The sequence below is a fragment of the Monodelphis domestica genome, chromosome 1, assembly GCF_027887165.1.
Source record: "Monodelphis domestica isolate mMonDom1 chromosome 1, mMonDom1.pri, whole genome shotgun sequence".
NCBI lineage: Eukaryota > Metazoa > Chordata > Mammalia > Didelphimorphia > Didelphidae > Monodelphis > Monodelphis domestica.
This window is the reverse complement of record NC_077227.1, coordinates 696,062,029-696,078,638: the sequence shown is the minus strand read 5'-3', so window position 1 is coordinate 696,078,638 and position 16,610 is coordinate 696,062,029. Positions and strand designations below refer to the sequence as shown.

General features: G+C 41.3%; 1 protein-coding gene across 1 annotated transcript; it reads left to right on the top strand.

Annotated features, from left to right (window-relative positions):
- Positions 1–9,260: 9,260 nt before the first annotated feature.
- Positions 9,261–15,832, top strand: DPEP2NB (DPEP2 neighbor). The gene is made up of 2 exons (XM_016427744.2): positions 9,261–9,401; positions 14,636–15,832. Exons 1-2 carry the CDS (start codon positions 9,335–9,337, stop codon positions 14,953–14,955), a joined length of 387 nt encoding a protein of 128 aa, XP_016283230.1. The 5' UTR covers positions 9,261–9,334; the 3' UTR covers positions 14,956–15,832.
- Positions 15,833–16,610: the final 778 nt, after the last annotated feature.

Below are 16,610 nucleotides of genomic sequence, written 5' to 3'. Positions count from 1 at the left end.
GTCATGCATCCCTTTCCAAACCCCACTGCTGGGTATACTCAACTTTCTGCTCTTTGCATTCTGCAGAATGCAGCCTAAGGAAGTCACAAACCTTGTCCTAACAGGATTCACTACAAATTAGTGAATTGGCCTCCACTGGGACCTCAGTGATGCTTTACTCTTTTATGATTGATTCTGTCCTACAGTGGTTCTCCAACATTTTTTCAAGAACCCTACACATTTTTTTTAATTTTTAAAAAATATTATTTAATTAGATGATTTAGAATATTTTTCCATGGTTACAAGACTCATGTTCTTTCCCTCCCCACTCCCTTCCTGTATCTGATGCATAATTCCACTGGGTTTAACATGTGTCATTGATCAAGACCTATTTCCACATTAGTAATATTTGCACTAGGGTGATCTTTTAGAGTCTACTTTCCCAGTCATAGCCCACCTGACTCACCTACACATTATTTTAAAAAGGATCTCTGTAGAAGATTTGACTTCAATAAAAATGAAGGAAATGAGCCAACCCATTAAGAGCTCTTTCCAGTCCATATTTATGATCACTTCAATATCATCCCCCAATCATTCTTTGTGCTAGTCTCAAATGATAAGGTGGCTGTGAATTTTAGATTTACTCCACCCTGTCTAATCTGTGGAGTAAATCTAAAATTCACATGGCCCTATTCTTAGATAATGCTAACTTGCCCTTCATCTCATCTCCTGCTGTCTCCTCTGAGAGCTTGCTCCTTCAATTGTTCCCTTTCTCTAAGAGTTAATCTTGTCTACTGACTCTTTTCCTTCCTTCAAACATGACCAGATCTCTTTCCTGCTCAGGCCTGATTGTATCATTCCTCTAGTCAGATTCCCAGCACCCCTTTAAATAATGTCAAGTAAAAACTCCCATTTGGCATTTAAAAAGCTTTTGATGAAATGGATAAAGTGCTGGATTTGGAATTGTAGGGCAAAGGCCTTCAGTGACTTGTTCAAAGTCTCATGGTTAGATTACATCTCTCTCTCCATATATATATGTATACATAAATTTACACACACACATATATACATATCTAGAGAGAGAGAGAGAGAGAAGGCCAAAGTCATGAACAGGATCATTAATGAAACCTAGATGGCTGTCTTTCCTCTAAAGTACAATTTTTTTTAGTGGTTATAATAATAGATTTTCTAGAATTTAAAGGTTTGCAGAGCACCTTACAAATATGATCTCATTTGATCCTCACAACAATGCTGGGAAGTAGATGCTTATATTCATTTTACAGATGAGTAAACTGAAACAAACAGGCTAAGTGACTTCCCTGGGGTCACACAGTTATTGAGTGTCTGAGGCAGGATTTGAATTCAGGTCTTCCCAACTCCAATGCTCTATTGACTGTGCCATCTGGCTGTTAACCCTTGCTAGATTGTTTAAATCCCCATTTTTTATTTGCCCATATAAAGTTCCAGTTAAAAACTGAAGCTCACAGTAAATTACTTAAGAAATTTTTACATATTTGTAAAATATGTTTGCATGTAGCAGGATATTTATCATGAATATAAAATATCTGATTAGTTTGTAGGTTTACACTTCAATTGAGGCATTAGATGTTATAGACAGCAGGCAGTAAAAAGAAACTAGTGTAAAGAGAGCTACCCTTGGAGTCAGGAGAGGCTTGCTATAAATCCTACCTCTGACACTTGTGAGCTGTAAGGTAAGTAAGTAATTTCATCTCTCAGAGACTGTTTCCTTAGCAGCATAATAGGGATGATTCTATCTCTATTATGGAGTTATATCACAGTAGAATTGAAAAAATGATGAGGTGGCATTCATAGGGGCTATTTCCCCAAATCCTAAATCTTTTTAGTCTTACACCAAATTCAGCCAAATTGTTCACAGCATCTACTCCACCCCAGCTCCATACTACTCAATCCAAAAATATGGTCCCTGCAGATCTCCCCAGTAGATACTCCATATCCTGGCTTCTGGCTTTTTCTCAGTGGATCTCCCTTATTCCTGGAATGCTTTCCCTTCTCATCTCCCCCTCCTGGCTTCCCTGACTTTATTCAAATCTTGGCTAAAGTCCTACCTTCTGCAAGAAACCTTTCCTAGTCTTTAAGTTTAGTGCCTTCCCTCTGATATCATCTTCACCCTATCTTGTTTGTACATAGTTCTTTGTACCTTGTCTTCTTGCTTATACTGTGAGCCCTTTGAGAGTAGGGACTGTGTCTTTCTTTTTGTCTCTAGGGCTTAGCACAGTATCTTGCAAATAGATGAGTAATAAATTCTAGTTCTTGGTTCTGCTTACTTCACTTTGTATCAGTTCATTGCATCCACAATGCTTTGAAATTATTTCTTTGTTATGCTTTATGATTTAATAATATTCACATGCCACATTTTTTTCAGTCACACATTCTTCCCTTCCCCCCAGTAACTAACAGGCAATCTTAGGCATTCCTTTAGTCTTAGTTCTTTGTTTTTCTTTTCTCCTCCTTTTAATCTCTCTTTTTGGATGAAGAAGATTGTTTTGCTTGTCATTCCCTCCCTGATATCTTCTTTACTTCGCTCTCTCCCATTATTTCTCTTGAGTTTGAGGAATTTCTACACCTTTCTCTGATTCATATTAGAATGACATTTGTGCCCAGACCCTCAACTTCTCCCTCCACGTTTGTATACTCTTCTTCCTAATACTACCTTACTTGTGAGAAATAGCAAGTTTCCTTCTCTTCTTCCTCCTATCTACATTTGTGCATTCCTCTTTGTACCCGACTTCTTTTTCCCTTCTTCAGACTGTCAGAACAAAACCAATTCATCCCATCTGTTTTCTTATTTAACTCTATCAATATCCTTTGAAAACATTAAGTTTCTGAAAGGACAATAGTTTCTTTTCTACTTATTAAAATTTTAGTACTACATCATTATATAGCTCCTTCTAATTACTCAACTACATTTACCTTTCTAGGTTTCTCTGTATACTTGTGTTCACATTTTAAAGTTCCTACTTAGCTCTATTATTTTCAACAAAATGCTTGAAAGTTTTCAATTCTATTAAAAATCCATTTTTTAAAGGATTATACTCACCTTTGCAAGATAAGTTGCAACCAAGAGGTTGTAAGCTCGTTTCTTTTCCTTTTTGTAATATTGTATTCCAAGTTCTCCTATGGTTTTAAGTAGAAGTTTTCACATCTTGTGTGATCCTAATTATAGTTCTTTGATACTTGAATCATTTCCTTCTGGATCCTTATAGTATTTTTACTTTGATGGAAGAGCTTTGGATTTTGACTATGGTATTTTTGGAATTTTTCTTTTTATGGTTCCTTTTAGTTGGTGCTTGGTGCATTTTTCCCCCTATTTTCATTTTGTCTTCTGGTTCTAACAGATCTGTACAAACTTTATTTGTAATTTTTGAACTATAGTGTTTAGGCTTTTTTAAAAACTAGAGTTTTCAGAGAGTCAAATAATTCTTAAATTATCTCCCTTTGGCCTGTTCTTCTGGTTAGTTGTTTTCAATATCAGATATCTTACATTTTCTTCTATTTTTTTTTTCAGTCTTTTGGTTTTGTTCTCATATTTCTTGCGGTCTAAGGAGTCACTGATTTCTATTTGCTCTACTTTAGTTTTTAGGGAGTCTGTTTCTTGGGTAAGGGTTATTAGTTTTTCTTCTAATCCAATTATTCTTTATTCTTATAGTTCTTTCCTCTAGACTTCATTTCATTTTTTATGTTCTGTTTAATTTCTTTTATGTATTCATGTAGTCCTTGAGAAAAGTTCGTTTTCCTTTGAATTTTTTTTTATAGTTGCTATGGAGTTATTTTTACCTTCAGGGTGGGGGGCTATAAATTTGCAATAATTTTTTATATTGGTCATTATTTTCTTTAATTTACTTATCTATTGCTGAGAGCCATCAAAGACCACACTGTTTGACATGGTCATACATGAAAACCGGAGAATGAAAAGCAGCCTGCAGGAAGGATGGAAACACCCATTGAACCCATCCCCCTCCATGGACTTTCCTTATTAATATCCCCTTATTATTGGAGTTGCTATGATTATTATTCTTACTTAGCCCCAGGAAAAATAGATGAGAACAACATACTTGCAGGGTTAATACAGATATCCCACTCTGTCCCCCCAGAATATTACCTAGAGATCCCCCTTACAAAATTTAACCTAAGTATTTTTTATATACCCACTTAGATAGGACCCTCTTTTCTAGACATAAAAACTTCTGGCAAATCTGTGCTCTGAATTTCCCAACCTATATTGGATCATGTTGATTCTACCCTCTGACCCTGCACTTAGCAACGATGTTTTGTTGACTATCTCCTTAGGCTTTGCATCTGTTCTTAGGTTCTATGGAAACATGTATGTTGAAAAATGATTGTGTGCCAGAAAAGCATGTACTCATTGAAGATATAAAATAAATGCAAACCTCATGCAATGGCAGAACACTGAGTGATGCCTAAGCACAGGTCTGAGCACTCAGTCATCTCTCATCTCTTATTTGCCTGACTGCTCCACCTAGTCAGAAGGACTCTTCTCTTTGAGAGACTGCAGGCTTGGCTCTCAAAAATCTATCCAGCTTTAGTTAATGACTTGTGGCTTTGTACTAGGGCCAGGCTCAGTCCCTTTTTTTATTTTTGGGTGAAATGCTTGGTCTTACTCTGGATCCCCTTGATTGCTGTGCTGACCTCCACCTCCCTGGTTACTGACACTCCCCCTCCCCCTTGCCACCCTGGATCCTTGAGGTTCTGAGATCTGTTAAAGATCTTAATCCTTGGGACTCTGGTTTCCTAATTTGAGACTTTCTAACCACGTTGGAGATTTCTCAGTAGTCACTCTTGTGACAAGGAAATCACTTTAAAAGACTGATATATATTAATTTAGGTCGCCAAGGAATTCAGCTATGTAATTCCTAAATGAAAACTCAAGTCAGCAGTCAACCTTTTATGGAGTTTTTAATTACAAACAGGAGGAAGAAAGGTATGAGAGAGAGAGAGAGAGAGAGAGAGAGAGAGAGAGAGAGAGAGAGAGAGAAAGGAGAGAGAAGGGAATAGGGCTTAAATACCCCCTCTGTTTAGGCTGGGCCAAAAGGCCCAGGCCCTTAGATAGCTGAGGCAAAGAAAGAGATCAGTCCCTATCACTCACGTGACCAAAATGGAGAAACAGTCTCAGGGGCCTCCACCTCCAGCCTCCTTCAGAGAAAGCTTTCTCAGAGCACCACCTCTCAGAGCAAAACCTCTCCCACCTCCTAGTCCTCAGACCCCCCTATCTTTAAGGAAACCATCTAAGTTCCCTCCCCTCAGTTCTCCCATCTACCAATCACTGTTCATGTCTTCCCTGTGCCAATGGTGGCTCTAGCTTAACCCAGGACCGCCTAGAGGTCTGCCCCTTTGCACATGTCTGTTGAAGGTCATATTCTCAAATAATTAAATTTTGATCTATGCTGCAGCCCTTCCTAAATCCTGTTAGGACTGAGTAGGGTGGAGATTGTAAGTTCCAAGACCTGGTTCTGTCATTCCAAGTATCTCTATTGTATTAATTCTAAAATCAATCATGACTCAAAGAACTTCCTGTTCTATGCTTAAGCATAGGTCAAAGCCCTTTCCATTGTTCAGCAAAAGGTTTCTGTCCTAAAGTAATCTTAAGTAGGGAGGAGAAGGATCCTCCCATGCCAAGGGGGTTCACATTCCAATAGACTATCAGTAGGAAATTTTTCAAGTAGGAAATTTCCCAATGGTGAAATTTCCAACATTTATAAGTCTAAGAAATTTTAAGGTTTACACTCTTAGTGCCTAGGGATACAGAGCTTTGCAGGTTACACATGTCCTATCTCTGGTTGTGCTGGGAAGTCACCCAATCTATTCCTGCCTTTGGTGGGAGGGGTTTCCCTCTCCTGCTGCCCATGGGATTCTGGCTGAATTTTGGGTAGTTCCAGAGTGAAGGAAATTATTGGAATTCCTCATTGAATTTCTTCAACATCATTTAGCCTGGTGGCATCACTGAGGTAGGTAAACCGGAGGTGAGTGGTCTGCCTCCTTATGGCAGCCAGCTGCCTTGTTAAGAAGTCTCCTAAAGCCCTTAATGCCTCATCCTAATTCTTCAATGCCCTTTCTTCCTTTCCTGTCATTACTGTATGAATCATTGTACACATGAATGAGCCATGATGAAAGCAAACATATTGTTAACCCAGGGAAGGCTTGGAACGTCTTTGGATAGACTTCTGGGGATTATCTCTTTTCTTGGACTTGGCTTTGACATCCTGTTGGAATAAGGTGTCCTTCTAAATCTCCCATCCCAATCTCCTGCCCAAGTTAAGAATAAAAGAAAAACAAATCCTATTATAACCCCATATATTCAAACAAAATAAATATCTGCATTGGCTATACAGAATGTAAAATCCATAAGGGTAGAGACCTTTGTTCTTTCTATGGATGATAAATCAAATCTCTCTTATTTAGGGGGATGGGGACTTTCTCCAAAGAAATTCCAGTCTCCCACATTAATTTGATGTCTAGGGCAAAGGGAAAATGCTTTATTTGTTAGACTTCCATCAATCAACAAGCATTTATTTATAAAACAGTTACTGTGTTTCAGGTACTGTGCTAAGCAGTGGAGATAGAAGGACAGGTCCTGCCCTCAAGGAACTCATATTTTAATGAGAGCTATAATATGTAACTAATGATACATGAAAGATAGAGAGTGGATGGGAGGTTATTTTAGCAGTGGGAAGGACTAGGAAAGGTGTCTCCCTAAGAAGGTGGGATTTTAGCAGAGTCTTGAAGGAAACCAGGGAAATTAAGAGTCCAGGTGAGGGCACAGAACATTTCAGACATGGGGGGCAGCTGGGTGGCTCAGTGGTTTGAGTCAGGCCTAGAGATGGGAGGTCCTAGGTTCAAACCTTGCCTCAGACACTTCCCAGCTGTGTGACCCTGGGCAAGTCACTTAACCCCCATTGCCTAGCCCCTACCACTCTTCTGCCTTGGAACCAATACAGTATTGATTCTAAGATGGAAGGCAAGGGTTTAAAAAAAACCCAAAACATTTCAGGCCTGGCAGACAGGCAGAGGATATGGTATGTCACGTTAGAAATAGTTAGCAGGCCAGTATAACTGGATTATAGGATATGTGTAATGGAATAAATTAGAAGAATGGAAAGGTAGAAAGGAGTCTGGTTATAAAGGGCTTTAAATATCAAAAAGAGGAGTTTGTATTTTATTCTAGAGGTAATAGGGAGCCAGAGAAGTTTATTAAGTAAGGGAATAACAAAGACAGATCAGAACTTTTGGAAAATCTCTTAGGTAGCTTTGCACTAGAATAGGGAGAGACTAAAGGCAGGGAGTCCAATCAGAAGGTGGCAAGGTCTGAGATGATGAGAGCCTGTACTACAGTGATGTCTATGTGAGTAGATAGAAGGGGATGTATATTATAGCTGTTAGGAAAGTAGAAATGATCTAAGATTTAACACCAAATTGGATCTATAGGGTGAATGTGGGTAAGGAATTGAGAATGACATTTAGGTGGCGAGCCAGGACGACTGAGAGAATGGTGGTACCCCCAACAGTAATGAAGTCACGAAGAGTCAGATAACACTAATCTACTTAATAACAAAAACAACAACAACCTAGAATCCAGTGTTCAAAGTGCATAGATTTCCTAAACTTGAACCTAATGTTTACAACTGAAATGTAAAACAAGAGCGAGGCTCTTTCAATGTAAGAGGATAGTGCCCTTGTCTTCCTCAAATGACCATTTTTGTTCTTTAATCTTTTCAGTCATGTTTGTCTCTTTGTGGCCCCATTTGGGGTTTTCTTGACAAAGATACTGGATATTGTTTGCCATTCCCTTCTCCAGCTCATTTTACAAATAAGGAAACTGAAACAAACAGGATAAAGTGACTTGCCCAGGATTACCCAGCTAGTAAGTGTCTCTGAGTGTGGATTTGTACTCAGGAAGATCAGTCTTTCTGATTCCAACCCTAGAACTGTATTCACTGTGCAACCTAGCTGTCCAAATGATCACATATGAGACCATTAGACTGTAGAATCTATGAGGATAGCGACTTTGTTTTATCTTTGTATCCTTCGTGCCTACCACAATTCTTTGCACATAGCATGCACTTAATAAATGTTTCTTAGATTAGATCATATATGCAGTAATACACACACACACGCACACACACATACACACACACATATATATATAGTATTGCCATTTTTAAGTAACTTTACCAAGGTCTCCCTGTAATGGAACTAGTATTTGAATCCAGGTGCCCCAAAATCCAAAGCTTTCCATGGGACTACACTGTCTTCCTCTTATCTAACGGGACGTGTTGGTGAGTTACCTGGGAGTTATTGGTGAAGTCCTCTAAATCAGTAGATTAAAGATGTCCCTATGAGTGAATACTCAAGTACTGTCCTATCTAGAATTCCCCAACATGTGCCCTTCTTTCCTGTGGTCAGGTTGTTCTCTTCCCAGGTCCCTCTTGCTATGCACATTCCCACCTTGCTATCTCTGCTCATATTTGACCCAACATTTCTTTAGCATCACCACCTGAAATGTCTTCCCTTTCCTGCCAATCCATCCTTTCAGAGTCCTATTCCTATCACCAAAGCCCTCCCTGGCCAACCCAGCCACTGACATTTTCCTTTTATAAGCATCACCCGCACCAAATACCTTGCAGCTTAGCATGCTGATTTTTTAATGCATGCTAGTTTTGTTTCCAGGAGACAGCACATGTAGTGGATAAGTGAGCTAGCCTTAGCGTCTAGAAGACCTCTGCGGGGACCCATACTAGCTATGTGAAATCCATAGTGAGTCAACATTCTGGTGCTCTGGTCACATCTCTGAGACTTTAAATACAGTTAGTTGCAAATCTGCAGAGATGGAAGAAGCTTAAATGAAATCACAAATCTGAATTCTTCTCCCCCCCCCCACCCAAAGGTGTTTCTTCAAGATCTTTACAGAGAGGAATTTCTTATATATCTCTGACTGTACCTAGCACAGTGCTAGGCATAAAAGTGCTTAGTAAATACATGTTTGCTTGGGAGGAAGACTGTATGTTAGGGGCAAGGAATGGCACTCCTCTACTACTATGTTGCTTAAAACCCAGTTTATAAGCAACTTTCACAGACCCCATGTGAAAACTCTGAGCCGAGACTCTTGCTTTCCTAAGGCAGATTCCTTATGTGATCTCACGGTGGCAGTGATGACCTCACAGGGCAGTGACTACCTCACAGGCCCCCCGCTACCCAACAGTTTCCATGGTGGGGTAAGCACACAAACGGGTCACTCCGGGGGAATCCTTTCCTACCATTTCTCAAAGAGATATCAATCTGTTTGGTTAGCCGAGTGAGAATGTCTGACCGGATCTTCTATATACACTCCAACTTGTCCTTTGTTCCCTGGGAGGGCAGTACAGCAGGTAGGCTTGATGTACAGAGAAAGTGACTGTACAACAGCATCTACCTGTGGGTGTGTGTCTAGATGCACAATGGACCATTCCCCATAGGAGAAGATCCTCCATGAAAGCCCTCCTCCAGTGCCTTGTGCCTCGGAACTGACCCTAGGTTCTCAAACGCTAATGCCAGTAGAGTCCAAGTTCTGTCCCATCCCACCAGCCTGAAAAGGCTGGATATGAGGCCAGTGATAGGCTGTGTTGTCTGTCAACCAAGAACAAGGTTAGGAAGTTTAGAAAGGCTCATCATAGGATGACTCCAAGTTAATTGTTTTTCAGCCACATTAACTCATCAAAGAACATCCATCTAATGAGTTGTGGAGGGTTTGTGGTCAGTGGAGGTAGTATCCACAATGATGAAACTTGAATTAGCCAATCAATTATTGAAGTACTATGTGTACATTGATGCTTACAGGTACTCCCCCAATTCAAGCTTTTTCCACAAAATAATTTTGGTCTCATTGACCTGTAAGTGATACCCAGAGTAAATTGGGTGACAGGCTGCTGAATCTGTGGAAGTTGGAGGGATTGTTAGACCCATCCACGTTGATGGATCAATCTTGGACTGCCATGTTCAAGAGCTAAATACTTGGGTGGAAAAAAGAATGAAGTGTTAGCACTGAGAAGAAATGACCCCACCAGAGGGAAAAGGAAATTGCTCCTAAAAGATGGGGTATGGAGGGAGGCCAGAGGAATCTGTTGGAGATTTGATTTAGTTCAACAAATATTAAGTGTGTATTACATACAAAACACAATTCTCCTTGTTGGAGGTGCAAAAACAAAAACAAATTGGTCCCTGCCTGTAAGGGGATTGATTACATTCCATTGTGGTGAAACCACATATACAAGGAGAACTCAGTACAAAGTGTACACAAAAGAATTTCAAGAGTGAGGAAACTTTGATGACTGGGATAGACCTGAAGGAGAAGGTGGTCCCTGAGCTAAGGGAATTCCAAGAGGCCAAGATGAGGAGGCACTGCATTCCAGACTTAAGGGACCATCTGTACAAAGGCATTGGGACAGGACACGGAATCTTGTGGATGGGAACAGTTACCAAGCCAGTTTAGAATGGAGAAGTACAAGAAGGGGAGTAATATGAAGTAAGGACAAAAATGTAGGTAGGACCAAGGGCTTTGGATGCAAGGCTGAAGAGCTGATATTTTATCCAGGAAATAGGGAAACATATACAATTTTTGAGTAGCTTAGTGAAATTGGTCAGATCTGTATTTTAGATTTATCATTTTGGCAGCGAGGTGTAGGATGGATTGGAGAGGGAAAGAAAGGGGATGGAGGGAGATCAATTAGTAGGCTATTAGAATGGTCTAGTTGGGAGGTGATAGGGATTCAATTCTAGAGTCTTTGTGAGTGAAGAGAAAAAAATGGATTTGAGAGACGTGCTGTAGGATTGATGGATATGGGAGATGAGAGAGAAAAAGAAAAGTCAAGGATGCATTTAGTTGGGTGACAGTCTTAAGTCAACAAGCGTGTATTACATGCTTACTGTGCTAAGCACTGGGAATATGAAGAAAGGTAAAAGAGAGTTCCTACCCTTAAGAAGCTCAGAATTTAATGGGGAAGACAACACGTAAACACGCACAAACATATACATACATACATATATACATACACAAACACAGGATAAATTGGATATGATCTCAGAGGGAAGACAGTTAAAGAGGACTGGGAGAGCCTGGAAAAGGACTAGATGACTAGAAGATAGTGGTGCTATAAACAGAAATAGGAATGGCTGAGGGAAGGGTGAATTTGGGGTTAAATAGAAAAGAAAAATGGGGGAGTGGAGATGATAATTAGTTCAGTTTTGGCAAGTTGAATTTGAGATGTCCAAGGGACAACCAGGTGGATATATTTGACAAGAAATTGAGTATATGGGACCAGAATTCAGGAAAGAGGTAAGAGCTAGGTATTTCTATTTTGGTCATCTGCATAGAGGTAGTTAATTGAACCTATGGAAGCTAATGAGACCATCAAAAAGGAGTATAGGGAGAGAAAAGAGGTTTCAGGTGGTCCCTCTGTCTAAATAGTTTTGTCTTTTTCTAGTTTAATAAATTTCAGTTTGAAAAATTCAGAACAACCAGGTTTTAGTGTGTTGAGAACAGACAGTGTTAATTAGTTCCAGAGAATAGGACCTGGGGTTGGGGAAGAGGGTTTCTTACTGGAATATCTATAAAGTGTTTACATGAGAATCATATTTTACATGCAATAAATAAATAAAAATTTGCATGAGAATCATTCTGGAAGAATAATCATGGTTAAAATTTAACTGATCAAAATATTTTCCTCACAAAATTCCTATGAAGTAGGTAATACAAGAATATAGCAAGGTGTGGAAGAACAACCCAAATCTTATTCTTCTTGACTTCTGCAATGTTTGACCCTGTTGACCATGCTCTCCTTCTTAATACTCTTCTTTCTCCCTGGGTTTTCCTGACACTATTTTCTCTTGGCTCTTCCTACCAGTCATAGATGATAGATTTTAGAGGGAACTTATAGGTTATTTTATATACTCCAACACTTTCATTTTACAGAAGGGAAGCCCAGAAAGGTTAATCTACTACCCTTGAGTAGCAAAGAAAAATGGCCAGATCTTTTCAGATGAGGAATGGCACAAAATCAAACAGTTAGTAATTGAAAGATGTGGAGGCTGAGGTCTTCTGAACCACAAATCCAGTTATTTTTCCATTTGTCCTCCACTGCCTTTATTTACCTTATGACTCCTTTTCATTCTCTGCAGGATTATCATTCTGTTTCTCCCTTTATGCCTCAGTGCATCTCATAGTTCTGTCCTATACCTCTTCCTCTTCTCTCTCTACATCCTCTCTTGGTGATTTTACCAGCTCCTATGGATTTAACTTTTATCTCTATGCAGATTACTCCCAAATTTATCTCTCCAGACATTGACTCTCTCTAGCTTTCTAGTCCGCATCTTCAATTGTGTGCTTGGATATCTCTGCCTAATTATCTCACCAACATCTAAAACTCAACTTAACCAAAACAGAACTCATTCATTCTCCTCTTAACCTCTCTATCAAGGGCACCACTATTCTTCAAGTCATCCAAATTCACACCTTTAGGATCATTCTCAATTCCTGATTCTTGCTTGCCCTCCATCCTAATTCAGGCCATCAGGTTATCCTGTGTGGACTATTTCAATAGCCTACAGATGAAATAGACTATAGTTAGCCTCTTTATCTCCATTTTCTCTCCTTTCCAGTCTTTCCTCTATACTTTTTTTTTTTAAATAAACCCTTACCTTCCATCTTGGAGTCAATACTGGGTATTGGCTCCAAGGCAGAAGAGTGGTAAGGGCTAGGCAATGGGGGTCAAGTGACTTGCCCAGGGTCACACAGCTGGGAAATGGCTGAGGCCAGATTTGAACATAGGACCTCCCATTTCTAGGCCTGGCTCTCAATCCACTGAGCTACCCAGCTGTCCCCTAACATTTGTTTTCTGATCCAAATTCTCTCCCTCCTCCCCTCTTTGAGATGACAAATAATTTGATATAGGTTATACTTGTGTTATCATGTAGTACATGTTTTCATATTCATCAGGTTGTAAAAGAAGGCACATACCACATATACAAGAACAAACTCATGAAGGAAATACAGTGAAACGTAGTATGCTTTGATCTGTAATCAGATTCTATCAGTTCCTCCTATGGTGGTAGATAGCCTTTTCTGTCAAGGGTCCCTTGGAGTTGTCTGTACTGCTGATAACAGCTTAGTCCTTCTCAGCTGATCATTGTACAACATTTCTGTTACTGGATATAGTGTTCTGGCTCTGCTCACTTCACTCTGCAGCAGTTCATAGAATTCTTTCCAGGTTTTTCTGAAATCATCCTGTTCGTCATTTCTTATGGCACAGTAGTATTGCATTCAACCTTATATCTCAACTTGTTCAGTCATTTCCCAATTGATGGATACCCCCCCAGTTTCCAATTCTTTGCCACCACAAAAAGAGCTGCTATAAACACTTTTGTGCAAATAGGACCTTTCCTTCTTCGATTATCTTTGGGATATATACCTAGAAGTGGTATTGCTGGGTCAAAGGGTACACAGTTTTATAGCCCTTTGGGAGTTGTTCCAAATTGTCCTCCAGAACGGTTGTATCAGTTCCCCAGTAGAGCAAAGATTCTTAACTTTTTTGTGTGTCGTGGACCTTTTTGGAAGTCTAGTGAAGCTAGCCAGACTCACTTTTGTTCTCAGAATAATGGCTTTACATGCATAAAATAAAACATCGAGGATCATAAAGGAAATTAAATATATCACAATACGGTTAGCAAAATATTTTCAAAATAAACATAGTGACCCAGATTAAGAACTTCTGTGTCTAGGGCAGCTAGGTGGCATAGTGGATAGAGTGCCAGGCATGAGTTGGAAAGTGTTGGGTTCAAATGTCCTAGCTGCATGACCTTGGGGAAGTCATTTAACCCCAATTGCCTAGCCCTTGCCACTCTTCTGTCTTAGAATTGATACCATGACAGAAGGTAAAGCAAACAGGATGACTTCAGAAAAATCTGGAAATTCATGAACTCAAGAAGTGAGCAGAACCAGGAGAACATTGGACACAGTGACAGCAGTATTGCTTGATGAATAACTACTTATTCTCAGCTATTCAGTGATCCAAGACAATCCCAGAGACATGATAAAAATGCTGCCTGCCCTCCAAGAAAGAACTGATGGAGTCTGAATGCAGATTGAAACATACTCTATTTCATTTTCTTCTTTTTTTCATTTGAGATCTCTTCCTCAAAATAACGAACGTAGGAAAATGTTCTACATGATTACACATATAAAATCCATATCAGTTTGCTTACTATTTCAGGGAGGGCAGGTCAGAAGAAGAGAGAGAATTTAGAGCTCAACACTGCATTATTTATTTATTTTAAACCCTCACCTTCCATCTTAGAATCAATACTGGGTATTGGTTCTAAGGCAGAGGAGTGGTAAGGGCTAGGCAATGAGAAGAAGTGGCTGAGGTCAGATTTGAACCTAGGACCTCCCATCTCTAGGCCTGGTTCTCAATCCACTAAGCTACCCAGCTGCCCCCCAGTTATTCCTCTTTTGAGCTTCTGGAGGGCAAGGAAGGTTTCATTTTAGTCTCTGCCTCGTTGATTGTGCTTGAATGATTGAACTGAATTGAATTAAGCAGCCACATCTAATTTGTTCTCCTTTCTTTCCCAGCAGCTGCCGTTCCCACTTCTCTCCCCACACCGGGTCACTACCACGTCCTCTACCGAGGCTGTGGGGAGACTCAGGTGGGCTGGCATGGGGAGACCTACTGCCTGGTTGGTGGGTACCGGGCTTACGGGGATGCTCCCGTGGCTTCCTCCGAGAAGACCGAAGCAGAGAAACCAGTTTCCAGTCGCGCTCCCAAGAGGCACCATGTTCTGGAAGAACCTGACAAAGAACTGGGGGGCACCAGCCCTAAAGTCATGCGGCGGTGGCACCGCGGGGGAAGGAGGCTGCCCACCCAGAAGCACTCGGGCCAGGCAACTTCATAGGGATGCCACTGAACCAGAGTTAACTCAGTACCTTTCCCTGCGGTGACTTCCCCCTTCCCACTGCGGACCAGTGGAACTAGAGCGCTGAGCCTGGACCACTGCTCACGCCTGTCCTCTGGCCAGAAGGCCCTCCCTCACGGACCCTGATCACAAATGGGAGCTGCTTGAGCCGAGGGCCTGCCTTGCCTCTACCAGGGCGGATGAGCTCTTCTGAAACCCTTGCTCCAAGGAGCCTGGCTCTCCTTTGCTCACTTCTCAGTGGAGGAGAAAGACACCAGCATCATCACTGGACTAGAAAGACTCGCACTGAGACACAAGAGCAAAGGGAGAAGAGATGGGGTGGGAGAACTAAGAGAAGACCCCAAGAGTTACCTTTTCCCCAGAGTCTCTGCCTGGGAAGCCCAAGGTCCAGGCTAAGGCTCCCAAAGGAGAAGGCGAGGGGTGGAGGGTCTCGACATCCCTGGCTCATGCCTTACGTGTGTTGGAGGCAGGAAGGAGAGAGCCAGCAAGGGCATAAGATTACAGCTGCTCAGATCACACCTGGAACAAAAGTCCTAGATGGGGGCTGATGGGCTCCATCAACACAGTTTCCAAGAACTGCTAGGGAACCTGTCCTGAGGGCATGGAAAGGGTAGAGAAAGAAAGGACCAGCCATTCTCAGCACCTTTCCCACAGCCTCCCTCTCCTTCTAGCCAAGGATTCCTCCTCAGAAAGGCTCAGAGGATGAGGTAGCCTTTGGGTCCTCCTTAGCCATAAGGACTAAAGAGCCAGGGAGTAAGAAGCCTGGGCAAGGGAGTGTCAATGCCCATCATCTCCCTTCTCTCATCTTCCCCTTCTCTCAGAACTCTTTTGGCCCCACATAAGTGGTACTCAATAAACGGTATTTTGTGAGCTGTGGGACTTTTGTTCTAACCAGCCTTGGCATCCAGACCACCCTCCACCCTCGAGGGACATTCCCACTGCAGAAAACAAACCTTTCTCCCTTAGTAGATAGTCTTAGAGAGGACTCTATAAGATCAATGAATCCATCCCCCTGTAGAATCCAACATGAGGACCTGTGGGTACCGCAGGAAAAGGCGGTCAGGTTGCCTCAACTTTTCAAGTCATTCCCCATGGCTCCCTTGGGTTGGTATGGGACAAGTGCTTCCTGGGCTAAGGGGCATGGATGGAATCGTAGCTTATTCTGGGGGTGTTGGAAATATTATTCTTTTATTTTTCCCAATCTGCAGCAATAGGAGGTCAAGGAGCTCTGGGAAAAATGGAGAGATGAAGTTGGGAGAGAGAACATGAACTTGTGGTCTGGGAAGTGAAGGATTTAGAAATGCTGTAGGAACCCTGACATACTGATGGAGCTATTTTCCTGGAGCTAGATGTGTAAACGGGGTAGCTTCCTGTCCCCGGAGAGTGAGGCTGGTGGTGATGAACTGACTCAGTATCCATAAGGACCTAAAGCTTTGCACATAATCCCTCACAGACTGATCATGCATGACTGAATGAGAGAAATGCTCCCCCAGCTTTGGACTCTCCAGTCTCCCCTCTTCCTATCCAAGTCTCCTTAGCTCAATGAGATTAATGACATCTCTAGTTGCTTCTCTCTGGCTGTTAAAATTCCAACACGGTGTCCAGCTTTCCGCAAGGCTAAAGTTCCCCTCAGC